Here is a 27920-nt window from a genome sequence, read left to right as displayed (position 1 = left end):
TGATGAGACAAATGTAGCTGCATAGCAGCATAACCAAAGCACTTAGGTGGTCACTATCACAATGTTCAAATCTGTGCCATTAAGGTGACTGTTTGACAGGGAATTTATTTTTACTCCCATTCGTCAGTTTTCAGGGAAAGATCACAACTAATGAGGGCACAATGGTGCTGCATGTGTCTTTTCTGAGAATAGAACTGTTTACTTTTTAAGCCACATGTAGTTTTAAGCAAATAATGCTGTCGTGAAGATGATACAAGAGAAATGTGTGTAGCATCAGCCTAAAAAAGGAGATATTTTGCTGCTTGGTCCATATAGACTAAATTCTCTCTCCATGGTAAGTGACTGATCACCAAGCAGCTGGTGGGAAAAGCTAGTTACCTTTCATTTCAGGCAGAAAGAAAAAGTGTGGGACACTGGCTCTTGAAGCACATTTTTTTCTATGTACTCCACACCTTTTGGGCTTGCTCTTTCAAACACCAGCTTCTGTGTCTGATGGGAGTCAGATCATACACCCCCCAATGAAACAGAACAACACTGTCATTCCCCAGAGGAGTCCTTCCATTTCCATAACAGCTAGACTGGGTGTTGACTGTCTCAGGGAATATTAATGTCATATAAGGAGAAATTATTTAATTGTCAACCCAGTTATATGTTATTAATAAGCATCAGGAGTGCGTAATTGCCAAAATCTGTGAGTAAAATTTTTACTTGTAGTTTTTGTGGGAGGATACAGTGAAAGAAACTTTATATATGCTTATGGGAGAACTTTAAACTGCAGCAGTAGGAAAGGACCTGGTGCAAGGTATCACAGGAGCAACCTGCATGTGCCATACCAATCCTTATGCACCTCCTGAAAGCATCATGACCTCCTGTGTAAGTGGAAATGCAAATCCTTAACCACATTTCCCTATCTCTCTGTATTCAGTGGAGGGGGAAAATATCTAAGAAAAAATGTGTTACAGTGATTTAGCATCTGCTGCAGGGAAGTGCAGTGAAGACCACTAAGACTAGAAATAGTAAAGTCATTGCAAATATTTTCTCAGTCCTCAATATTTTTGTAGTTTTCCTTTAGAGGACTAAAAGAGGAGATGAGACAGGAGGAAAAAACATCCTCATACAGTGTTTGGATGTGAATTCTAGTGAAACTTTCATTCATCCTCTCTCTCCTCCCTCAGGCAAAATTAACTTATCTTTTGGGTATTAAAAAAAAAATAATTTTGTTTTATTTCTCCTTCTTAACAGACATATTAATAAATCTTACCCAAAAGTGAAAGTATGTGAGAGATAGTTTAAAAGTAGCCTAACCACTACAAGCTATTTGTGATTTCTCAGGGAAGAATTCAGGATATTCCCCATGTTTCAAAAGGATTTTTTCAAACTCTTGAAAGGTAACTGGTTTTAAAGATACCCTCTGATTCTGTTTTCTAGGACCACAAACTAAATATCTGTAAGTGCAACAGCCCATAAACACCTGACAAATAATAATCACCACTTCTCATATTAACAAAAGCTGCATTTTTTGCAAACTACAATGACTAAGTGCACTGTTAAGCTATTTTCTGCAGCAAGTGGCTCCGAACCCATATATGCATCTTTTATTCACTAGAGAGGGCTTGCTCTTTTTTCTTTAAGTTCAGACTGATATCTCTCTTACATGTTATCATGAATTTTGACTACCTTATCTTACTCTCCTGTAAAATGAAATGAGCTCAATACCTTTGTTTATTCCTTATCCTTTGGAGTTGTTTCTAAGTTTGCAAGACTTCGGTCCTGTAGGTAGGAAAGAGGTTGAGGCATTATTAAGCAAGACACTTGATAACACACTTTTATTGGGCTTTACAAATCACCAATAACTGAGACAGTCATGTGGCTTGAGTTCCAAGGTTTGCCTTTAAAAAGGGCAAAGGAACCCATGGAAGTTCTGTGAACTCCAAACCCAGGTCAGAAAGAGCATTAGAGAGAAGGAATTTAAAAAACCAAACAAAACAACTAACAAAACAACTAACAAAACAACTAACAAAAACAACCAGGGCAAGAAAAGCAGTGCTAAGTAAATGAGTGCAGGACAGATGAGAAAGATCCACACTTGGCTCCATTTCACGTCTTGGGTAGTGAGACAGCCTGAAGCCCTGTGGGCCATCACAAGGAGACTGGAGAGAAAGCACTCTCTGGGCTGGGATGACCCAGGAAAAGCAGGTGACCGTGAGAGGGACACAGGACAGGACAGAGGGCTGGGTTGGCTCTATGAGGCCGTTCTGCAATCCATCAGTTTGCGAAAGCTCCTCCGGAAGCTGTCATCCAGAAAGGTGTACAGGAAAGGGTTAAAGCAGCTGTTGGCATAGCTTAGGCTGGTGATGAAATAGGAAATCCCAATGACGAGTGGAGTTTGTGGGATGTCCATGATGAGGGCCACCACTGTGCTAAGGTGAAAGGGCGTCCAGCAGAGCAGACAAACACCCAGGATAGCAGCCACCATCAGTGTCACCTTTCTTTTGGCTTTGTCCAGAGCTTTTGCATTGCAGTGGAGCTGCACATGTCTCAGTCTGCACAGCATGGTGGTGTACAGGGTGCAGATGGTGGACACTGGGATGACAAAGCCTAAAATAAGGGTGTAGATCCGACTGCCTTTCCACCACACACTCTCGGGGTGGGGGAACACGAAGACGCACTGGGAGCGCCCCTGCTCCTTGTGTATCTTAGCAAAGACTGTGAAGGGCAGGATGATGACAGTGACAAAGGACCAGACGCAGAGGCTCACGATCTTGGCTGCTCGGTAGGTGCGGTAGGACACCTTCCTGGACTTGGTGGTGGCTGCCACAACGAGGTAGCGGTCAATGCTCATGACAGCAAGGAAGTAGATGCTGGAGAAAATGTTGTATTGGTCTATGGAGATGATGAGCTTGCACATGAACTCTCCGAAGGGCCACTGCAGGAGCAGGTAGTCAGCAATGTTGATGGGCAGCACCAAGGTAAAGAGCTCATCAGCAATGGCCAGATTGAGGATGAAGATGTTGGTTACTGTTTTCATCTTTGGTGCTTTGAGGATGACGTAGATGACAGCAGTGTTGCCTGTCAGTCCCACAGCACAGATGACTGAGTAGATGACAGGCACTGTGATGTAGTACCTGGGGCTCAGTGGAGTAGTGGACATATTCAGACTCCCATGTCCTGTCCCAGTGCAGTCTGCACATGAGGAATTGATTTCAGGGAGGGAGGAGTTCTCCATGGCCACAAGAGAGGATGGCTAGGCTCAGTGGTGGTGAGGATGACCTGGAAGTGTGAAAAAATAGGTGAGACCTCTGCTCTTTGCTCTGGAACGTCCAACCACCAAAATCTCACATATGCTGCCCACTGCCACCCACCCTGATGGGACCAAAGGCAGATCACCAAGGGCTTAGCCAGTAGCCAGGTGTCCCAGCGGCTTCTCCTTCCCTCCTCCCACATGGTGGGAGCGCCATGGGGGACAGGGCTCAGCCCCGGGCTCCCCCGAAGTGACCAGCCACCCCAGAGTGACAACGCTCGCCTGCGAGCCCAGAGGTCCGACCCGGTTCGCCTTCCTCGCTGGCACTCGGCGGCACCTCTGGGTCGGGGGTGCGCAGACTGAGGGGGTCCTGCTCTGGGGGGGAGCCTGTGCACTCGGTGTGCTCTCCAAAAAGCAAAACGCACCCCCCTCGCCGACTGCACAGAACGCTGTGAAGGGGGAGCAAGGATGCACTGACCTCTTCCAGCCCGGCTGCGGCGGTGCGGCTCCCGGAGAGGCTCCCGGAGCGGCTCCCGGAGCGGCGGGATGCAGGGCTGGGTCCGGGCAGGAGGGATGTGCCGGCGCCGCTCCTTTGCTCGCTCCTGAGAGTTACAGCCGTGTCCGTCTCGATCTGGGCAGCAAGAAACAGGTAACGCGGACGGCAGAGAGGCTGGTTCAAAAGTCGGAAGCTGGAGCACTGCAGAGATTTGTGCCGTTACCTGAAGTCACATCTCTTCCCGCGGTCCTCAGCAATGGGGAGAGAGATCCCAGCTGTAGGTGGCATCTGCTGGTCGTGCTGGGTCTGAGAGCTCAGCCAGTCCTCAGCGCTTGCCTGGCCCCGGGACTGTCCCGGCGCGGGCGTGGGCAGCGTGATGCTGCACATCAGGCTCCGAGCAGCAGGATCGACTTGAAGATGCCCTTGGCTTATTGCGGGGGGGCTTGACTACATGGCCATTAAGTTCCCTTCTGGCCCAAACTAATCTATGATTCCGGGATCTTGCCATTTTTCACGGGTTGTGTGAATTCAGAGTCAGGATGGATGCGCAGTAGTGCCTATGCTTCTGCCTCGTTCACACTGTGCTAGGGACGAATTGGAATATAACCCTGGGAAAGCAATCTTTTTTTAAGAGGGTAATTCAGAGTTCCTGATTATCAGGGCATTTTTTTTCAAAAAGTATATGGTATAAAATCTATTTAACTTTAGTTTTATTTTTGTTGCCTTTTCAATGGGAGAATTTTATGGGCTTGTAATACATTTGACAAAATTGCATCTCTAAACTCAGAAGTGTAAGCAACATTTTTTTTATGCTACAAGCAGGACTGACCACATACATTATCAATAATTACTAATAAATTATTAATAGCATAATAAATTAATCTTTTCGTAAACTATCAGGCTAGTACCGTGGAGAGAGATAAACACAGCCTGGCTCTGATTCTTTCATATTATGATGCATAATCACCTAGATCAGCAGGATATCACAAATCTTAAAATCCAAGCAAATAAATTATTAAGTAAATACAAGGAAAAGGACAAAGTACTTTTGCTTCATTGTGGCTATGATTTCTTTGTAGCACTCTGTCTTACATTATTTCATATTACTAGCTACATTATACAGCAAAGGATACTTCACCATATAGAGTACACCCTCTGTGATTCTTGACTTCCTTTACATAAATATTTGAGATTAAAAGGTGTTCACACACTTGTATAGTCCCATGAGAATGACATAAATACTATGCTGCAGGCTCTTCATGGAGTTCTGTTTCCCTTTTTTGCCAATAGTTTCACAATCCAAGTAATGAAAATGTCACCTTTGCTATGGAGTTTATTAGAAGCTAGCCTTTGAGTCAGGTTTTGTGACCTAGTCTTAGGCACAGTTGTCTTAAAGTGAATATAGCTTTGGAAATTCAACCTGCTTACTCCTCACACTGTAGCAGTAGTATGACAGAGGTGCTCCACTTCTGAGTTCTGGGAAGGTTCTTGGGGAGTTCTTCCATACTGGTGCTTTGTGTGCACACAAATGCAAATTCTGGAGGTGATATCACCTAAATGTGTGATGAACACCTAAATTTTATCACAATGCTTGTGCCATGGTGTTTATACCCACACCCTTCCTTTCAGTTTATTCTCCCCAGAAAAAAGATTCCCTAACTTCGGCAATAACTTTATTCTGTGGAGTAAATGTCTTGATTTTTTTTGACTGTGCAGGGTTAAAAATGCAATTCTAACAGAAATCTGACTAGGAAGAATCTGTTTTTCCTCTCTCCTGTAGCTGAAGAAATAGATTTTGGGCCTAATAAATCTCTGATGTGTTTATGTGAATTGCTGTCATTACTGAGGGAATTGTAGCTGTCTGTACAGCCCATATAGAAACAACTTGCCTCTATTATAAGGTGCTCATTGCTGATATTGGTGTAGTGTTTGAAGGCATCAAAAGATGTCAGGTGTCATACACAGCAGTTAAAGTAATTATTTTCCCATTTTATAACATCAGTTTCTCAGAAAGGCAGTGAAAGGGTTTTATAAGTTTATAGCTGACTGCTATAGAAAATATGTTTTTGTGTGGGTAGGTCCAAGCCACAGCATGTATCTCAGTGTCTCAGCAGTTGAACAGATCATCTTGAACAGATCATCCTCTTTTCAGCTGAAAGCAAAGAGAAATGAGAAGTGTTAGGAATAATCTGATGGCTTGTACAAGGTGAGGGTGTGAGGATTGGAAAGTTTAGACTGACAACCACAGCAGATTCTCTAGGAGCCACTAAAATCTGTAGGCCAAATCCAGCTCTTGGCCAATGAATCATGACCCCATTACCTCTGGCAGAACTGTGCCTGCTGACAAACAGTTGTACCAGATGGTCATTAGGCATGTTCACAGAATATGAGAAAATACTGATTTGTAATCATTCTCTGTGTATACAGAATATCTCTGGCTGTGTTTCCTTCTGAATACTTTTAGCAATTCATGCTGTCCAGGTTAGAAGAAGTCATATATAATTTTCTTTGAGCAGTTTACGTCATAATTGATTCTTTGCTATATTTCAGTATCATTATCTGGTGACCCAGATGAGTAACAAAGGAGAAAATGACTTCGTGAATTACCACTAAGAACTGAGATTTCACCATAATGAGCCTACAAATCTTGTACTTTCTCTACTCAATTGATCCATATCTGAATTTCAGAATATATCCTTTCCTCCTGTGGTCTAAATCCATATGAGAGAGATCCATTTTAGTGGAGAACTGGGTCAGTTTTGAAGAACTTCCATCACCTCAAGTGGGGAAAAAAGTGCCACGTAATTCTGTTTGTAGGACAGCCTCATCAATCAGTACAGAAAATAGCTCAGCAGTGAAGCAAGGGTGCAGCTTCTGCAATGCACTAATTTTCACCTTTGGCACTGCCTTATTTGCCAACACAATATGCAGATGTGGAGGAGTTAAAAATATTCAATTGAGAGGCTCCTTCCTCCTGCCCTTGAGGGAGCAAAGATGTTGGATTAATAGGTCTATTTATTAGGTAAAAAGGAATAAATTTGACAGGGGATATTAGACTTCTCTATACCAATCTTCACAAATTCTGTCAATCTTTTCAGTCTTCCATTAATTCTTTCAAAAAACATCCAGTGATGACAGAACCATAGCCTCTCCAGACAATTTGCCCAATAGAATCTGTTCCTCAAAACCTGACCTTTTGCCATGATTGCAAACCCTTTGGTTATTTTCCTGCCCCAAATGGAAGCTGCGAACAGAACATTTTCTATCCATTGTGATGATCTTTTCCGTGTATGAGCACTGCAAGGTCTTCTCTCTAGAGCTGACAAAACCAGTTCTTACTGTCTTTTCTTTTGCCATATCTATTTGAGATCAGAGGAGCAGTTATTTCCATTCAGTCCTTTTTTTTTTGTTGTTTGTTTGCTTTTTTGGTGGTGTCTTCCATTGGGTTTTTTGGTATTTGTTATCTGTCCTTCTTTGTGATAGTATCAAAGCAAAGTTTCACATCAGTAAACGAGGCCTGTGGCAAAGTTCCAGGTTGTTTTGATTTAGCCAGGGTTGGCAGGCTTCTGTGAACTCAGTATTTGGAGAAGTAAAGAGTCCTGTGAGGTAGGACTGGAGCACTGGGAAATTGTTATGGGAGGGCATGTGCACAGTGTCTTTTGCACTGCATTACCCAGCAAGAAATCAACCTGTGTCTATCACATCTTACTGGTTTCAGTTCAAAATCATCCCAGTAAAATGAACTCGTGTCCTACAGAGCAAACTAATGTCTCTGCCCTGTGTTCCCTGGGAGCAGCTGAGCTCTGGCACTGCACCAGTGTGAATAAGTGTTAGACCTCAGCATGCTGGAAGGGCAGCTGAACCATGCAGGCCTTAGAAATCAATTCTAAGCTTTTAAAAACATAATTGGTAGCAGGAACTTTTTTTAAAATAAAAGACAGTTTGTTCTAAAGCCAAATTTATATATATGTGTGCGTGTGTGTGTGAAGTTAATTATGAGTGAAGTATAACAAAGGTCATTGAAGATAAGCAAAAGCAGTGGCTGTCTAATAGTAAATGAAAAAATCCGACAAGAAACCCTATGTACATGTTTTTGTTGTCTTTGGGGTTTGGGGTTTTTGGTAATAAAAAATTCACTGAACTTCAGTGTATTCATCACATTTCTTGGGTTTTTTTCAATTTGTGAAAGAGACTATCTGGGCTCATCAGTCTGATGAACTTAGCAATTCTTTTAAATCCATTAATTTCAGTAGGTTCTTACAAATGTTTTGGACTTATATTAGATTCTGTGCTTGCTGTATTGGGAATTAGTTCCATAAATTCTTCATTTACTTCGGTATTCTAACATGAGAATTGGAAGGATATTTAAATTGTTAGGGAAAAGGAATTCACTTGGAAGACAAAAAATTAGCAACAAAACAGAAGTAACTGCAATACAAAATGCAGCTGTCCAAACTTGATCAAAACTTCTGAAATACTTGAGTGCTCTTCAGCCTACAGAAGCTGAAATAGAAATGTCTGCTTTTTATCTCCCTACTAAGATGGCTAACTTATGGAATTATTTTTCTCCAAGGCAGATCTTTAATTAAAAACACAACCCATGAGATGTTTAATAGCTTCTGTGCAAGCTCAAAAAAACGGGTTCAAATTTTTAGCTTTACCATAGTGAGACATCATAGCTAATCCTAACTCTTACTGTTTTCAACACACAAGGAAGGCTGTCTGGGCAAGCTCTCTGACATTTAAAGAACATTGTAGAGCACGATGAGGTTTCTTCTTATATACCTAGTCCATCATGGTGCATCATTTCTCCTCCTACCTGATGGAAACAGAGTCAAGTTAATTTGCTTTTTCCTTCTGTCAGATTTGACATTGCATACAAGCTCATACCCTTAAACTGCTTCTCGTCTGCTGCTGGTTTTTTTTAGCTCACTGTTAAAGCTCTCAGATTATAGGACTGAATTAGCATGCAACTGTCACTTTGTAATTCTCCTAAGAAGAGTTTTGTGACTGAAATGTGGAAACTCTCTGGTAAAATGATTCAAAAAATGCCTGCAAAATAAACTTGAAGATTCATCAGCAATTGCTGAAGTGCAGTTCAATAATTGATAGCACACCAGATCTTCTTTCTCAACAAGGTGTTTAAATTTCCATAGCATGCACTTTGATTTGTCTGTTATTATTCATAGCTGATGTCTTCAGTCTAGAGTGTCATATACATCTTCTAGATTTTTATATTGGCTTTTATTCTGCACATGTCCATATTAACTGCGTATATAATAAGGCACAAGGACCAACAAAGTCAGTGCATTGTATTAATGAAACCAGTGTAGTGTGTTTTGGATTCATCTTTTTAAAAGCAATCTGTAAAAGTGGGGTAAAAGGTAATGAAATCTCCAGTTGTTAACCTTGGAATGATGATCAAACACAGATGATGGGACATCCTTTTATATATAGGTGCTACTACTACAAAGATTGCTATAAGTTAATATGTCATAAAAAGGACATATACATAAGTCATAAAGGATAGATATAGATATAGATATAGATATAGATATAGATATAGATATAGATATAGATATAGATAGATACTGATGATATAGATAGATATAGATATAGGTATAGATATAGATATAGATAATATAGATATAGATATAGGTATAGATACAGATATAGATAGATATAGATATAGATAGATATAAATTTTGCTAGAAAGGATAAATATAATTTTTAGATCAAAAGGATACAAGTGTGTCAAATGCAAATATTGAACCAGAGCAGGGAGGGGAGTGGCTAATGGCCTTCTTTTTTGTGGGAGTGCTAAACTGGGAAACACCATTCCTAAACCCCAACATGTTAGGGAGTGAAGAACTAATTTGGCTGCAATTACTGAGCTTGTCCATGTATTTTGGAAAAGTTATGTTAATAGGTTTATCACCTGTGTAAGCCCCATATTTGTGTATGTTTCCTTGATGACTCCCCAAGTAGTCCATTAGGTGCCAGCTTACATCCTCTCTCAGGGTTTGTTTGCTGTTCCAAGCAGGACATTTCCCTCAGTTTCTTCAATTTCCTGTGAGACAAATACACAGCTGTCTTTGAGGAAAGGCCTTCATTCAAACTATCTAGAAACTACCCATAAGTGCCTAAACTTCCCTCTTTATATGGGGAAGATTGCACCCATATCCATATAGTCCTAAGAAGTGGTGTGTTAGCTCAGGGTTCACAGTGTGGAGATGCTGCCTGCAGCACAAAAGCCAGCCTGGAAGGTCTGCAAGCTTCCCTCTTTTGTCCCAGTCAGTTCTGGAGCTGCAGCTGTTGCTTCATCTTCTGGTTTTCAAGCAAGTGAAGCTCCCCATAGGTTCCCATCACTGAGCTACACCATCTTTAAGGGCAAAAACCTAAATTAGGCCTTTGGGAGCTGAGATGTCCAACTGCACACTAAGTAGAACAGTTGGTGAGCCTTTGATCTTAACTATTGACTCACTGCATTAAACATGATATAGGAAGAGGGAGACACTAGTACTTCATATCTCAATAAGTAACTTTGCAGGAGAATAATTTTGTCATTGCAGACATTTATTTAAGAAATAGTGCAAATTATTAATAATATCTTTTAATATACATATAAAAAGGAGATTTAAATAGAATAAAAACATCAATGGGACTGCTTGGGGCTGAAGGTGAAGAAAAGTTTTCTTCTGCAGAAAAGCTTGTTGAAATAAAAATCAGGGAGATGGGCAGAGTAGCAAATACTGATTATTGGATATAATGATAAAACTACATGCTATGGGGTTTTTCTTTACAGTATTCATCAGGCCACATTATCAGTCTCAGAGAGTCAGCTTTTCCTTCATACCTTTTCCACCCCACTGCTCTCACTTTAGTTAAGTGTTCAAATAAAATGCTTCCAAGCGTTTTTTAGTCTGTGAACCACCAACATCTGGCACTTTGTGACTTATTTTGTTCCCTTTCCTGAGGCAAAGACAGTCATCTGTGCTGGGGCAAAGCCATCTCTGGTCTAGGGACTGCTGCTTAGCTTTCATCTCCCTTAACCATGATGTGTTTATCACCACAGTCAGGCTACGAAAAGCTTCCCCAGGATGAGGAACATTGTCAGAAAGCCCATGCTATTCAAATCATCACAAAGCATGAAGAATAACTTCTAAGGCAACGCCCTGGAAATACAGTGTAGGTACAGAAGACAAAAAGCTCTTTTAGCCTTTTATCTAGAGAACCAACCTCACAGATGCTTAAAAGCAGTACAGAGATTTCTTTTGTGGACCATCTCCCAAAGTAAAATAAAATTTTTAAAAATCACCAAAAAATGCCCCAAAGCAAACAAAAACCCCAATTCATGGGCAAAGATGATTGGAATAAAATGGAAGGAAAGAAGTCTATAAAAATAAGTTATCACATACAGTCTGATTTCTGTGGGGTGGGAAAGACAGAAGGCAGACCTTGTAAAAGACACCTACTAAGAAATCATTTAAAGAGTAAAATAAATGAAGAAGCAGCACCTACATCTTCCAAAAAGATAAAATAGGAAAATAAACAAGGAAGGAAATCACGCTGCTTTTATACATACATGGGGGACACATATGCAGATACAGTCCTTATCTCCTCCCCAGCTTACTGCTTAGATGCTGGCTAATGAATGATTTCTATATGTGAGCTGAAATACAAGAACTTACTGGCACTTCATTCAGAAACTGAAATAATTTCTTCTGAACTCTTCATGTTACCTTTAAACATTGTCCCACACAAATAACAAGCGCAGTACTTGCTTTATCATGCTTTGCTTGTGCATGAGCTGTTGATCACCTATGTTTCCAAGACACTGAAGTTTTGGAATACTATTACCTATTTTGTGATGGGTGCCCTTGACTGAAAATTTTTCATTGCTTCTTGACTATAATTGCTTCTGTTGTCTGTCTGTGGCTTCAGCCAGGCAGTCATAAGTTTGATTGCTATGGTAAGTGACTCATGTATTTGTGGCCTGAGGCCACTTTGTAACTAGACCCACAATAGTTTTCACCTCTTTGAGCAGTTCTAGGTCTATGCCAAGCCTAGACACAGACTGTTCTTCAGTTTGTTATACATTCACAGGAACATGGGCATTCTCAGCTGCTGGGGGCTAGGCCAATGCAGCTTTGTGTGCATGGCATTGATTTTAGACAAACTGTGGTTTATATGAGATACCTTATTCCAACCTGCTGTTATTCCCACTATTTATAAACACAGAGAACTTTACTTGCTGATGGACTGATAGACCTAAATTGCCAGCTGGAGTGCCCTAGCCTAGGAATCTTTCTATCCCCTCTGTCCTGGGACATTACCTGACCTGTCATTTGAGAAATATGGAAGGTGCCACTGCCCACAACAAGGGGGTTGGAACTAGATCATCTGTAAGGTCCCTTCCAATACAAACCATTCTATAATTCTGTGATTAATTTTAAGTTGTGTTTTCTAGGAGAACAGATTATGGGACATAGGGAGCAAGGCTGTGGCTGAGCCTCACCCCTAACGTGGTGCAGCTGCATAAGACAGGTGAACAGCATTGAAGGAGAAGAAGCACAGAATGCTGACGTGTATTGACCAACCACAAAAGAGTAAAAGGGCACACAAGTGTTATTCATGTGAGGGAAAGGGTATAAAACATTGTACTGGGAAATAATAAAGTGCTTGAAACCATTCTCAGCGTCAGTTGTGTGTCCATTATTAGTGTTTCTTCTTTGTTTGAATGTCTAGATAAAACTTAATTTTCAAGGTAGAGTGGAGAGATTTCCAGTTGATTGCAAAAACAGTTGATTGCAAAAGCTACAATAATGTAGAGAGCCAGAGGAGTAGATTTGCATTAGCATTTCTCACAGACAGCTTGAAGAGGAGGACCTGCCTTATTGCCCCAGCCAAACTCCTGATACAGGAACAGGACTTGTATGTTGCCCTTTCTGCTCATAACTCTTTTTATAAGATGAGGAATGAGACAGTTCAAGCACTTCCATCTCTAATCATGGTAGCACTAACACAGATGGAGTTTCCCAAAATAGTTTGTTTCTTTTTTTTCTTTCTTAGTAAAAAAGAAGAGAAATTCATGACATGCTCAACTCAATCTGGATAGCACCAGGCAGCCAGCAACTCTTCTGGAAGGAATATCTCAGGCTAACAAGCAAAGAATTGATTTAAATCTGTCCCCAGGACCCATAATGTTGCCAGTCAATATAAAGAGGCAAAAAAGTCAGGCTTGTGGCCAAGACTGTGAAACATGGGTACATCATTAACTATTCTGACTTGCAGTAAAACCCATCATCCAGCTATTTTTGCCTCATATTGAACGCTCAGGTATTGAATACTCAATTTTTTTCCCAAGTGCTAAAATATAAAACTTTAAATTGCAAAGTGCTGTAACTGGAGTGTTGCTGTATCTGGAGTTATTTACTGCTTTTCAGACACTGAGGCCAGTAGGAATGAACAATGATCATCCTTAGTGCTAAATCCTGTCTCCAAATCTCTGGCTTGAGGGGTGCTGCCCACTAAGAATGGTCCTTGGCCTCTCCTGAGCAGTGCCAGGGAATTGCTTTGGGAAAGGGCTGGCCCAAGTGGACAGCACATCAGGGAAAGTTCAGATTGAAAAAAAAAATGTTACTGGTGGAACCATTTCACCTTCTAAAAGGAATAATTAATTTTGGTGAGATTACTATTTTCCTGGGTTGTGTTTATTTTATGTGTGTATGTGTGTGTGGAGCCACAGGCCTGGAGTTAAAGTCTGTCAGCAATGAACCCAAGGGAAATCTGACAGTTCTGTCTCTGCCAGCAGAACTTTTTCCTTGCAAATACTGATCTGCCATTTATTTCAGTCACAGGAAGTGGGGTTCTTGTATGCCTGGATATGTTCACATCATATTTGAGCATTGTAAAGTAGGTAATATTAACTTTATTTTTTCTAAAACAAACAGCATAATAATTATATTACTCTAGAGGTCATCAATGGCTCAGTCAACTGTAACAGCAGAAGTTTTTTTGAGCTTACTTGAGAATGCTTGCGTGAACAGCTTAAAAACAGCTTGAAATTTGTATAGGGAGTAGCTAATGAGAGCAGCTTGAACTCTGAAGACCCAGGCTAGTCACAGTGTGGGAAGCAGTTGGGATTGTGGAAGAGGTGGTCTGGAAAATTTCTCATGCCCAAAGCATCTTTTCTCACATTTTTTTTCTTTTGTTGTTGCAAATGAAGCAAGTTGAAGGCAGAAGAGGAGCCAGAGTGTCTCAGTGTGGGAGGTAGGGATATAAGCCAGGGAGGAACATGACTGAGCAGAAAGGAGTATTAATTCCAGGTCCTTCTCTCCAACATGTCCATGGCTGTTCTTGGTCTCACCTTCTTAACCTGCAGTATGGAACTTAGATCCAAAGTCAGTGGGAAGAGTAAGCTGAATTTCTCTGTGAATCTTGGAAATGCTCCCTTCACCTCATTTTAGCACTTTCTTCTTTTTTTTTCCCCTTTTCTCGTGTGTTTTTATGCATTCCGTGTTACTGAGTCTCAGGTTTTTACATAATTTCTGAAACTTGGCTTCAACCCCCTCCAAGTGATCCTAAGGAGGTTATTCCCTACTCCACGCCCTCAACATTGCCATAACAAACTTCACTTTTCCCTTGGCTTCTAATTCTGACCAGTAAGATATACTGACAGTCTTTGGAATTTCACCAGGAGCTTAAGAGAGCCCTGCAGACTTCTGAGATTTGTCTCAGCACAAGTGAAAGGATACAGTACATCTTCATAAATATTTAAAAAAAATCATTACTTCATTTCTGCCACTTTTCAGCCACGTTTCCAACGAGCCAGAGTTTCACAGGCATGCTCAGCTTTCAGTTCTGATGGAATTTGATGTGAAAATTCACCAAGAAGCCTTTTGTTGCCGTGTAGCTCTGCAGACATGGAAACCATACCCTGCCCAGAAGGGATGCTGTCGCCCAGCCCAGGGGTGTCAGTGCTCTGATGCTGCAGGGTGTGCTCTGCCCAGTTCTGCAGTGCAGACAAAGCTCTGGCTTTGCACAGGTGCTGGGGCCAAGTGCCTGTCCCACAGAGCTGCTCATCAGCTGGCATGCTGTGAACTCAAGGAAGTGAAGGAAGATGGCAGGGGACTTGGGTCAAGACATGGAGGGAAAATGGGAATCTGGTCCATTTAGCTGAAGCTGGGGATTTGTTTTTAGAATAAATTAGGTCTTAGAAGGGAGAAATTAAGCTAAGGTGGTAAATGAGCTTTCTTCACTCCCAGATTATGTCTTTTTTCCCTGGTCAGGATGCCAGTTCTCAAGGAATCTTCAAAAAGTATTGCTACTAAACATGTCTACTGGGCATCAAATGTATCACACAGAAGCAGATGAAAAAAAATCCAGCATTTTTTTTTTCACTTTTTGGCAGATTCAATATGAAAAGACATCTGTCCCATTAGTATCATTATCAGCCACTACACATTTCATATGTTCACATTTGCCAGCTGCACAATGAGAGTAGCAGAGAATAATCATTTTTGTTGCCTCAGTGTGTCCATTGCATCTTAAATTTTAGCTCCTTCAGAGTATGTGAAGGTAGGGAGAAAAAAAACTATGCTTTAATTTAGCCTAACAAAAAAAAATTTGTAATATCTGTGACTTCAATGAGGCACAGAAAGTGGATAAAAGTATTTTTCTGAGTTTCAGCAACTAGGAAAATTCATTATTTGTTTAATCTACCAACCAAACCAGGATTTCCAGCATAGATTGGTAGTGACTTTAGGGCCAACATAGACTCTTCCAGAGGACTTCTTGATAATAAATTATCAATTATGATAGCAATAACAATAAATGAAAATATATCTGACAAGAAAAAGGCCATAAACAGCTGAAAAAAATATTAATGAGCACTGATCAGTGTGCCTTCACATAAAGAGATTAATAATGTGCTTTTTGAAGCTTAGTCCTAATAGACTGTTGCATTTCAAAGCTGTTTAAAAAGCTTACCCTAAATTTACTTTTACCTTTCTCAAGAACCTATTCTTATGCTTGCCAGTCTTTAGGAAAAAATACTGGAATAGGCTTGTACAGTCCTCAAGCAAAGGGAGAAAGAATGTAGCCTTTAATACTTGTGGGACTATTGACTGGTGGTTAAACCTTGACATTCTCTTGTCTTTAGATTTTGATTAAATAATGCTATGAAATGCAGCAAGACAGTGACTAAGAAATAAATCCACACAAATATGTTGATCTTATTATAATACAATAAGATGTCTTAAAACTGTTAAAGCTGTGATTTCTCTGGCTTAGAGTGTTCTACAGGTAGAAATATTAAACTGGGTCTTAGCATTGACTGTCATTTTCAGATATTAACAATTTCCAGATAACAGTTAATTTTTCTTTTGCAGACAAAATATTAAAAATTGCTTATCCCAAATATTTGTTTGCATGTCAGTTTCTGCATTCTGCAAGTCATAAATTTTAGTGCTTAGGGGAAAAAAATAAGGCAAGTAGGAATGAGATATGTGCTGTGAACCCTCACTTTCATCACTACCATTTCATGCTTGAGGACAGGGGAATGGACTGCAGTGCTGAAAAGCCCCAGGGTGTAGTTCTTGTTTCTCATAAACAATACCAGTTCCTAAGGTTAATGATAATAATAATAGTAATAAAATAAACCTAACTGCACTAGGTGGTGAGAACATTTAATCTAGACTAGAAAATCCATGAGAAAATATGGGAATCCTGAAGAACTGTGCAGTTCTGAAAATATTTCTACATTAGGAAACTAGCATGCACTGTACCATGCTGACTCCTGTCAGTAAAATTGTGAAGGAAGACATAAGACCCCTTTAGCTTCATTAGCAAAACTAAATCTCTTCTGAACCAGATTTTCTGTAGACTAATTATACATTTCTTACTAGTCTCGATTTTTACTTCTAAACCAAATCAAACCAAAAAGCCTTAACATCTTCAAAGGAGAACTTTACAAAAATATTTTTTTAAAGGCACAGTGACTGTGAGCACTCTGTCATTGTCCATCCTTATCACGTTGCCTGTGGACTGATGAAGTGTTTTCACTGTTGCCTCCCAGTACACTGTTAATCCAGGATGAGAACAGTCAGATGCAATGTCCCTCATGTCAAGCGATTGATAGTGATATTTGTTTACCACATTACCAAGCCCTTTTTAATATTCTGCAATTTGATTTTCTGTGGGTTTTTATTGTCCTCCACTATGATTTTTTAATTAATATTTTTATTTATGCTCCTTGATATTTGTGTTCTGCAGAGGGAAATAAACAATGATGGAGGTTTCAATGGGTCTTGAGGAGGGTTAGCCTTAGATACAGAGTACCAGAATGCCACTTTTTTTGTGTGGATTTCAGACTTTGCCCCATTTATGTCTCATTCACTTTGCACAGATGCTGCACAAGTACAGTCTCTGTTCTACACCAAATGTGATGGAAATGAAGTTTGCCTGCCTTGGAATGCACTGTGATGTAAAAGACTGTATACAGCTGGTAAAGCAGATAAGGTGGCCTGTGTAAATCTGTCTGAATGTCACAGTTAACCATGCCATGTGTGCTGGGAGTCATATTTCCAGGATTGGAAACAGCAAAAGACCTGGAATTAGCTAAGTCAGTGTGTGTAAACCTTGTCCTTGGCCCAAGGCAGCATGAGACCAACATTTAAAAATTTACTTGACAGTGTGTTTTACCTCCTCTTATTTTTCATACATTTTTCCCTTTCATGAGAGAATTATGGTGTTTATCATGCCCAAACACAGCGCTGTTTGCTCACAAATAACAGGTTCTACTTTTTCAGTTGGATAATTTATACTAGAAATAAATAATTTTCTTGCAAAGGATAGTGTCAGGTGCTAAACTCAACATTATTCTTTAGCAAGAAGCAAAGTAGTCCATAAATACTTACTGTTGGATGGGCCAGGTTTGCTTTTATTCTTTTGGAATTTCTTTTCCTGATGAAAAATTTGCTGTCTCTCATGTCCAACTATTTTAACATAAAATCACCTTTTTAAATATAAAATATAGTCTAGGAAAATCTCGAGCTCTTCATAGGAAGTGTTTCTGTTTCTAGAACATCAAGCTTGACTTTACACAAAAGAAGCAACACTTAGCATAGTAATTGGATAGAGCCAGTAATGAGAACAAGGATGAAAAAATGGATTCACAGATTTTAAAGTTAGCATTTGGTAAGTATAGAATAATTTTTACAGAGGAATCAGCTTGTGAGTGTATAGAGTGGCTACTAAAAAAGCAGTCAAATTTAATAATACCATATTTGCTAGAGGTCCAGTTCTTTCTGAAAGATACCTGCTTCAACTCAGGAAATGACATTCTAGTAGTTTAGATCCTTAGATTAAGACCTTCCAAAACCAAAATAAAAACCAAAATAAAAACCAAACCAAAACAAAAAATCCCCCACACAGAAACCCCCCCAAAAGAAACAAAACCAAAACAACAACAAAAACAAAAAACAAAATTAAAAAAAAAAAAAAGAAACTGCAGCTGGCATTTACAGAGAGAAAAAGTTCCTGTTCCCATGAGTGCACAGACCTTAGAAGTCAGGTTGTTCAGACACCAGAAAAAGAGAAGCATTGATTGAACAGAGGCTAAGGCTCTGTTGGCAGGAATGTTTCAGATTTGGTTTCTCACTTACTTTATGTACAGCAGCTTCAGACACAGAGCCCCTGTGTCATCTGGAACAGAGACGTGTCACGGGTGTAATCAGATCCCCTGTTAATGCCACAGGCTTGTACTAGGAAGTCACTGGTTTATGCTGAGATTTTGCAAATCACACTGCAACAATGTATATTTTTAGTGAATGCCTGCAAACTAATAGCAATTATAATTTTGGCAAATGGAAATTTTTAATCTAAAAAAATTTCAAATGATTGAAAAACCTTGAAATTCTACCCTCCATACCCCTCACACATCTGAGAGTTTTGCCACTCACCATGCTGAGAAAAAGAATTTATTCTTGGTTTCTTAAGGCTTAGGGAGATGTAAAAATTTGGGGTTTTTTTCCTCAAAGAAGAATGTCTTATCAGATAATTTATACTTTTTCCTCAAAGTAAGTGTCATAAAAGTATCTGTATTATGAAAGGAGCAGGTATCCATGGTGATCAGCAATTTACCATCTTTTGTTCTCAGTTTTCACTTACAAGAAAGTGAAATAATGACTCACTATTTTGCCTAATGGTTAATGCCTTCATAAGACAAGATAAATTGTAAAATGTTAAAACAGGGTTATAAATTACTTGCTAAATTAGCTGAACTCATGTCTGTCAAACCAACATCTTCAATAGAATCGATAACATATTTTTGTTATTCGTTATTGATAGCACATAGTTTCTTATTTTATTCTTCCAAAACTACAGAAGATGTTGCAAGTAAAATAGAGCAGTTTTCAATAGCAATTAAAATGTCCTTTTATTTGATTTATTAATCCAGAATTTAAAGAAATTTTTCTGTAAACTAAGAATGAAAATGTGAGGAACAAATACTGCTCCCCTTGATGAAGCCTAGGCATAGGATGTGTTTTTGAGCCCTATTAGTCCTCAGTCTTGCAGGCTGACCACTCCAAATTAATCAGCCTCCCAAGTACAAAAGGTAGATAGCTGGAAAGCAAAGACTATTAAGTCTGTACTGTCTGGCTTGCAACTGTGAATTCATGTCTGCTTTTAGATAAATGAGGCTGTTGGAACTTGAAAAATATTTTACCACCCAGAGACAGGTTTCTAGCAAAACGTATATTGGTAAACAAAGTCCTTTTAATTTGCTTCTCAAATCAACTGAATACTTTTCTATCTTTAAAACAAAGATAAAAAGGTAAAGATTGGTAAAAGTCCAGCCTTTTAGTGTACAATCTCTCTGTCTGCACTTAGATTACTTTTTTTTCCAGTCTTTTTGTTATAGGATATTTTAGTGTGGTTTTGATTAAAAGTAATTTTCTTTCTTGCTCATTCTATCTGTGCACCAAATGAATGGTCCTCTGAGCATGTGAAAAACTTTGCTTGAATGTTCTTTATAGTGCCCATAGGAGTTCCACAGGCTGTAAGTTGTCAACACCACTGTGGAGCCACATAGGAAACCAAACCCCTCTCACCCATAAGCCACAGAGAACAATTGTCAATCAATAACCTGTGGATAGTAAATACTTAAAATGAAAACCACATAAATAAAAAGGAGACTGCTCTATGGTTAAAAATAAAGGCTGCCTTTTCCTTTTAAATTATTATGCTGTGATAGAACTTAAGCCAAGGGCTCTTCATACAAGATGCATCATTTCAGTTTGGTTTGCTCTTTTCCAGACGTGCAAAATGTCCTGAGTCCAACAGCAGCACCCAGAGTGGGGTTGCTGGAGGAAATTTTTCTTCCACAGCCTTACCTGCACACTGCTGTAATGTCTAGGCATTCAAGTGATGCTGGAGCCCTCTCTAGACTGCTCAGGCAACACTTCAAACAGTGTACTCATCCTTCCTCTCTCTCTTCATGGCCTCAGAGGGAAATAAAAAAAAGAATCATAAAAAAGTCACCAAAAGACTTTTTACCAAAGTATGTTGACAAAGAAAATAAGTCTTTTATCTGGTCTGATACTTCATGGAAGAGTATTGGGATGTCTAGAGTGAATGAATGACATATTTTTGTACTCAGGCCTCAGAAATAAAATAATAAAAGTGACTCATTTTTAGAATAACAGCTTGTCAGATCTAACCTTTCTGTTGTTGAACAAAGTACTGTTTTGTTACATGATTAAAAATTAGGAACACTTCTCTGAAAAGAATATCAGTTTATCATACTGAATGCCAGAGCTTTAGAATGAGGAATTGTTCTTAGCCCTGTGAGGTGACCAATAGCAGATGTTTGCTAGCAGGAATATGCTGAATTTTTCCTTCAGCTTCATCAGATTCGTTGCCTGAGTGTTTTTTTCTGGGGAGCATCATATCTGTAGCTAAGCGAATGCAGTACCCAGGCACTCATACAGGAGTAGAAGAGCCTGGCAGTCTGGATTTTCTACAAGCAGTTATCTTAACTCAGGGAGACTCCAAGCAGAGTCAGTAAATCTGGCTGCCTTGGTAGGACTTGCAGCCAACCTGGCTGCCTTGGTATGGCTGCAGCCAGACTGACACATAGAACCAGTCAATAAACCAGTGCTGCTGTTTTTCAGCTTGGATAGTTCATCAACATCTTCCTGGATGTCCTGAATTCTCCAGTGAGAATCCATCACCAAAGCAGGAGTTCCTCTGCATGTTAACACTACTTTTTTCAAGGGATCACCTGAGCTTTTCAGAATAAAATACTTGCAGTATTTTTGGCTGTGGCAAGAATATAACATCATAATTTACTCAGACACATATTGGTCTGTTACATGTATCTGTCTTTCTGTTTTATTTATTGTTCAGCTATAAACCTTTATATTAACAATTTTGCTTTGTATCAAAAATTAAATTTAAAGGGACTTCATGTGAAACAGAACATCTCACTGTAGCTGGGGCTTTCATGGACATTCTGCCCTTGCTGCGGAACAATTTCTATAAGCAGATTTTTCAATATGACTTCCAGGAACAGGTTGTTTGAGGAAAAAATAAATTGTCTAATTAGAAACCAAAGTAGTTCATGGGATGAATTGAAAGGTTCTGGTGAAAAGCATCATTAGGAGGTCTGCTGAGACCTATTGCACTCCCCTCAGCTAAGCTGAAAGTTATTGTGAAGTTCTCATCTCAGCACTCAGAGCTCAGGCACCAAACCATCATTTGATTTAATTTCACCAAGCCTCCATCCATCACAGCTCACTGTAAGGATGCCACACCATCTCCTGCTCCATAGGTCAATAAAGTTACTGCCTACAGGCAGTGATTTACCATGTTGCTATCATTCAGTAATTCAAAAGATTCAGTCATGTTTTCAAAGGCAAACAGATTTGTTGCCAGAGTTTGATATTGTTTTCTAAACCCTGTGCCCCTGCAAAGTATAAACTCAGCTCAGCTTTAAATATTTACACTTCAAGCCTTTCTCCCTTCTGGGACTGGAGTGTCACTGGTAAAAGACTTAAACAGTTTTGAAATGGCAGTATGATATAAATTGGCATAAATTGAGCTGGTGGCCTGAAAGACGTGTTTGTGAATGCTGTAGCATATTTTTCTCAGCATTTTAAAAGTTCTGGAGTGTTTCTTATTCTGAAACAAGAAATAGAACTAAATATGTAATTTTCATGAGATTCAACTACTTTGGGGGCATTGTTGTGGGTGTAGTGGCATTAGAAATAACTTTTGTTTGTTATATGTCAGTATTAAAATCATGGAATAAGAATTACAAGGTATCTAATGGGATAAAAGTTGGAATAACTTTCTCATTATTTCTATTTAATTTTTTCCAATTTAGTAAAAATTAAAATACAATAAATCTGCACAGCCCACACTAATATAATTTTCATTTTCTTAAAGTATTGTGTCTATCTTTGTATCTAATATAGTCATCATCCATAACACAATAAATACTTTGAGACTGTATATTACTAGTGATCTTTTGATCCAGGCTGTAGATACAATATAGCTTTATTGTCCATTCCCTTAAAGTCTGAAATTATGTGTGTTAGCTTGCATGTTACCTAGGCATATATCCCGAATTTCCTGAGACTTGATTTCTATGTCTGGACATCAGGAGCCAAGGATTAATTCTCTCTGATCTGTGCTGCACCATTCATTGTGCACTAGTCTGTGAAATCAGTGTCACAGCAAAAAAATTCTTTTGCTACATGTCAAACAATTCCTTCACCATGTTAAAACTTAGGGAGGTTAGAAGGGCATCTCAGGACCTTTGTCTGCTTCTAGGCTCCACAGTCTGCTGGAGTCCACAAAAAGCCAAGGTAAATAGATAATATAATCTCTCTGGAGTCAAACAGTCAACAATTGAAAAGCCTGTTTCAACTCACATCTCTCTTGTTGGTAGCTGCCCAATTGTGTGTGTATGATCCCACTGGGGAATAAAAGAGGAAACATGCATTTATCATCTGTGCCCTCAAACCAGTTCTCTGGCTCTTTTCTCTCAATTTTTGTTAAAAACTTTCTCAACTCTCAGGCTTAGCAGCAGTAGAGGAGCGTGTCCCAAAGGATTTTTGAAGCTGGGACATCAGGACTTCCAGTCTCTTCAGTCAGCATTTTCAGCAACAGAGATTTCTTATGTGTGCAATAAAAATATTTTGGCAATGAAAGAGGTCAATCACTGGAGCAGGTGACCAGAGAGATCATACAACCTTCATCCATTGGGACACTCTAGCTTGGCTGGACATGGCCTTGAGCAACTTAATACAAATTGGAAGTTTGATTTCGTTATCCTTGTTTTGAATGGGGACTTCTAGTGAAATCCACATTTTTCTTTAATGAGGTGATCGACTTCTGCATTGAAACTCTCACAGTTCTGCAGCAAGTTTAGAAGAATACAAAAAATTATTGAGAAGCTTTGTAGAAAATGGCATGATCCATTTAGGGACCTTTGCATTTATATGGTACCTTCAGAAAAATTTAACTTTTTGGTGTGTCCCAGTTTTCATAGTTCCCACAGCAGAGGAGTAAATGGTGGCAAATTGTCCTGTTATCCTTTCCAAAAAACCATAACATAAGGTCCAACTTTTTCATAAATGTAATGTCTGGAAAATTCTGAGGCTCCATAAGTACAAAGTTAATTCCTGTACCTAATAATTGGGCCAGAGTTCTGTGGGATATCAGATGATTATGTCTGTCTGCTCTGAAATTCATGTGGTCTGGTTCACTTTCTGTTTTCCTCTGGGTTGATTTAAACATAGTGAAAATTCACTTACATATATGGCAGCACAAAAGCAAAACTAGAGTTTAAAAACCAGACAACATTTTGACCTTCTTACTCCTACAACACTATGTAACTCACCCTTCTTTTAGTAACAACTGAGAATCTTCATTATACTGGCAGTACTTTTTTTAAAGAAAAGTTATAGTATGAAAACAGAATCAGGAAAGTAACTGAAAATGGAAAATATGTATAAAGCATATCTATCTATCTAATGTATAGTATACTCTATATATGTACAAAGTATGCTATAAAATATGGAGTTCTCACAAGTTCCCACAAGTTTTTGGGGTTGGTTTGTTTGTTTGTTTGTTTGTTTGTTTGTTGGTTTGGCTCTTTTTGTTTCCCCATTCTACCTACCCTGAGCTGATTACCTGAATTCTAAGACAAGTACATTGAAATCCACTGAGGACAGCTAGTACTTGATAAATGCAATGCCTTAATCTGGAGACTGTGAGAACTGCAGACACACTCAGAATAGACTTGGCCATCTCTTGTGGCTCAAGTAGGAACATGTAAAGACCTAACAGATAGTAAAAAGTTGCTAATTACTTTTCTTTAGTTTTGACTAAAGGATGTAACTTTGAAGCAAAGTACATCCCTGGAGTCTTTGCAAAGATCTTTACCTTCCAAAAAGGCCACTGGAGAGCCCATAGGAAGAATTTTGTATCTACACTATAATAAGCATTGATGAAAACCTTGAATTTAGATCATTAACAGCAAAAATAGAATAATTGCCTTTGAATACTCTTTTTTTTTGATAGAGGGTAATAACTTTGACTTTTATGAAGTTTCCTTGCAGGTTGAAATTCCATAAACCAGAGAGGGCTCCATGCTACAAACAAGCAGGACTGCAGCTCTCACCTACTGTTTGGGGAACCACTGTAGAATGGAAAAAAAAATTGTTTCAATGCTTTAACCAAGGGATAATTAGAATAAAAATGTTTTAAAATGGAAGATATAGGAATGTATTGAGGAAAAAACTACAGATCCTGTGACCTCTCATGCTTTTAAATAGCTGGTCTTATAACTCAGACTCTTAAGCTGCAGGTGCCACAGCAACAATGCCAGTATGCCAATAGCTTTGAATTCATAGGGGCAGAATAATGAGGCCAAGCTTTATTATGTTGATTAAAAAATGGCTTCTGAGTTCTGTTCCTGGCCCTGGGAGAGAAATTCTCTGCATCTGAACAAATTGCAAAACTATTCATTATTGATTTTGCCCCTCTCTTTTTTTCTTCCCTCACATAGGAGGAGGTACACAGTGCAGAAAAAAAATGTGAGCTTTTAATTTTCCCGTTGTGTAAGCCAGCTGTTCAGGCAATCAGCCTCAGAGTAGGACCATATCCAGGGAGAAGGATTATTTCAGGGAGAAGTAGGGATAATGGTACTTTTGAAGGGTAATCAAACACATTTGAAGGGAGGGAGTTCAGATGAGGGAGAAATGGAAAAAAAAATCTGGAATACACAAAAGACTCTGTCTAATCTGTATGAAGCGAGGTTTTGAGAGCTTCTCCCAGGAATGTGAGGTTAAAAGAGAGACAGCATAAAAGAAGACATTGAATTCTGTGACTGCATAGAGATAAGGAAACAGATAAGGACATATATAGTAATGAGAAGTGGAAATGTAGAAGATAGACAACCTTTTGGTTGTGGTTAAAAAAGATGTGATGTGTTTCAACACTTTGGACAACGTTCTTCACCTTTTCTCTCCTTCATTGACCTTTAATGTACTTTGCTACAAGTGGGGAAACAAGTGCATATGTTAGAGCTCGATCAGCCTATGCCATCTTCAGACATTTTCAGTCAGTTTTTACATTTGTTACTGTAATAATCTGTCACCTAAGTAAAACAAGGAGGCTCTCATTCTGCCACATGTCCAGAAGTAGAGATGGCTTCAGACACAGAAAATCGCAAACATAAGTAACCTTATTTTTCTCTTTTGTTTGTTTACCCAGAGCATTTGCTAGGAAAATACCAGAAGAAATATTTTGAAAGTATCCTTATTGTTGTTCACAGCTGTTATTAACATACATATAATTTATTTCAGCTGTGTCAGTTTAACAATTTCTATAGAAGAAAAATACACTAAACTATATTACACTATTAAGTCACTAATAACCTCCTATTATTACTGTTAAGTCACTACATCTTTTGAAATCCATCTTTCAATTAAAATATATATTGTCCTCCAGAAAAAAAATAAAACAAACAAAACAAACAAAACAAACATTTTCCACTGGAAAGAAGGACATGGCTTTCCAGTTAGTTCCTGTTATTACTATTAAGTCACTACACCTTTTGGGAACTATGAGAACACACATAACCCTTTGAAATAAACTTAAATGAGAGAAGTCTTGCATTCGTTTTGACACCAAAGTTAAATAGTACTCTTTTGTTTTTTTAGCATATGTTTATTTTGACTAGCAAACTATGTCAAAGATTTTGAGCTAATAAACATTTTTTCTCTGTTTCCAGAGAAGTTAAGATCTTGAGCAAATACTGGAAAGTTTGAATAGTGTCACATGTAAATATTGACAGAATAAAATAAATTACTTGTGAAAAGTGGCATAATGCTTTAATCAACAGAAAACTGAGAGGTGGTTAAGAGGCCTGCTTGTTGGAAAACAAATGTCCAGAAATTCTAACAGGAAGACTCATCTGCTCATAGATGAACCTCACTCTCAATATCTGAATACAACATTTATTATCTGAAGGACAACATTTATGTTACACTTTGAAACAGAATCAAGTTTAAAGGTTTGAGTTTAAGCAACACGTAGTGTAGTCAGATCAGTCTTGATGGAAATAATTTTCAGATTCAGAACTGTGTGGGAGATATAGATGTCTACAGGACAGATGGAGAGATATTGCAGTTTGTCATTTTTAGATGAAGGAATGTGTTCAAATATTTTATTCTAATTGTATTTTTATGCTTGCTACAGTAGAACACTTATAAAGGCACTCTCTATAATTTGTCAGTCTAGCACAGTTTGCTTTTACTGAGAAAAGTAGAGAAGGCATGAAGAAAGCTGTGATATCCTTTAATATTTGTTGAATAAAGTGCCAGAAAGAAGACTTAACATTTTCCCATGTGTCTGTTTAAAAATGCAAAATCATTTTGCTAGACATTGATTTCCAGAGGAATTAAGAAGCTTGATTAAAGAACACGAGGTTGGCTACTGAAAGTAGAATGAGATGTGAAAGTAAGAACATAATAGGATAAAAATATACATGATTTGAAGTTTCGAATGGAATGCCTGTGCCAGGCTGTCTCTGACTACTTGATAACAAAATTCTGGCTAACAGGCAAAAACCAGATCTATTTTTTTACTTCAGACACCTCTTTTTTGACCATTGGACTCTCAGTTGCATATCTTTTTTTTTTTTTTTTTTTTTTTGTCTTCTAACACTGTTAAGAAGTTATTAAATGACTATTGCAGCTGTGGCACACTAAAATCATTCTTTATTGATCACAAACTTTGAAATGTGGATCAAGCTTTTGAATACACATGGTCCCAAATATTGATCACTTGGCTTTTTTTTTTTTTAAAGGTGGTGAGATGGCATCTATTACAACTGATGTCAGTGTGAGAACTGAATTTCAGGACTGAGTTTTGAAGAAAACTTAAAGAAATTTTTTTTTATTTGCGGTATTCCTGTAAAACTTAATTTAAAACAGAATTCTCTTATCAAGTCATAAGGCCTCCAATTTCTCTGGCTTTTAAAGGCACGTAAACAATTATTAAACTTCCTTCCCTAAATCTACAAGATGGATGAGATTTCTTCATCAGAGGAGTGTCTTTCAAGTGGAAAACTGTGTCATGTGTACACATTCCAGGTCATACACATCTAATTGTTCACTGCCTTGAATAATGAGTAAACATTATTGGGACCCCTGCTTGTGAAGGATAATTATCTCCATTTTTCTCCACTGCCTTGGTCGTTCCTTAGATACTGACTTGCTGGAAATGGTTTGTCTGGAAATTCAATTTGACCTTGGCTACAGCTCAGAAAAAAATTTCAGCACTCATTAAGGTTACTAATGATGAAGTTTTGATTTTATAAATTTCTCAATACTGTCTTCTTCTTCTTCTTCTTCTTCTTCTTCTTATTATTATTATTATTATTATTATTATTATTATTATTATTATTATTACATGGAAGTGTCATTTTTCTGGTGTAAAATAGTTCATATCATCTTGTAGGTAATTTCAACCTACAGGCTCACTGCTTCCTAGGTAGATGAGATTGGTTACCCTGTGAGGCTTTTCTGAGGAAACAGACAAAAAAAATAATTTATTGAGTTGCCTTTTATTGAAGTTTTTTAAACATGTTATTAAATTTATGCT

At 38.6% G+C, this 27920-nt stretch overlaps 1 protein-coding gene across 1 annotated transcript; it reads right to left on the bottom strand.

The window, feature by feature from the left end:
- Window positions 1-1799: 1799 nt before the first annotated feature.
- Window positions 1800-4231, bottom strand: NPBWR1 (neuropeptides B and W receptor 1). The gene is made up of 2 exons (XM_014881620.2): window positions 3720-4231; window positions 1800-3270 (listed from the first exon to the last, which is right to left on the bottom strand). The coding sequence occupies exon 2, from the start codon at window positions 3224-3226 to the stop codon at window positions 2243-2245; it is 984 nt and encodes a 327-aa protein (XP_014737106.2). The 5' UTR covers window positions 3227-3270; window positions 3720-4231; the 3' UTR covers window positions 1800-2242.
- Between the last annotated feature and the right edge of the window lie 23689 nt (window positions 4232-27920).

This window comes from Sturnus vulgaris, chromosome 1 (assembly GCF_052056855.1).
Source record: "Sturnus vulgaris isolate bStuVul1 chromosome 1, bStuVul1.hap1, whole genome shotgun sequence".
Taxonomy (NCBI): domain Eukaryota; kingdom Metazoa; phylum Chordata; class Aves; order Passeriformes; family Sturnidae; genus Sturnus; species Sturnus vulgaris.
Note: the sequence above shows the minus strand (reverse complement) of the source record. Positions and strands in the feature narration are given on the sequence as shown.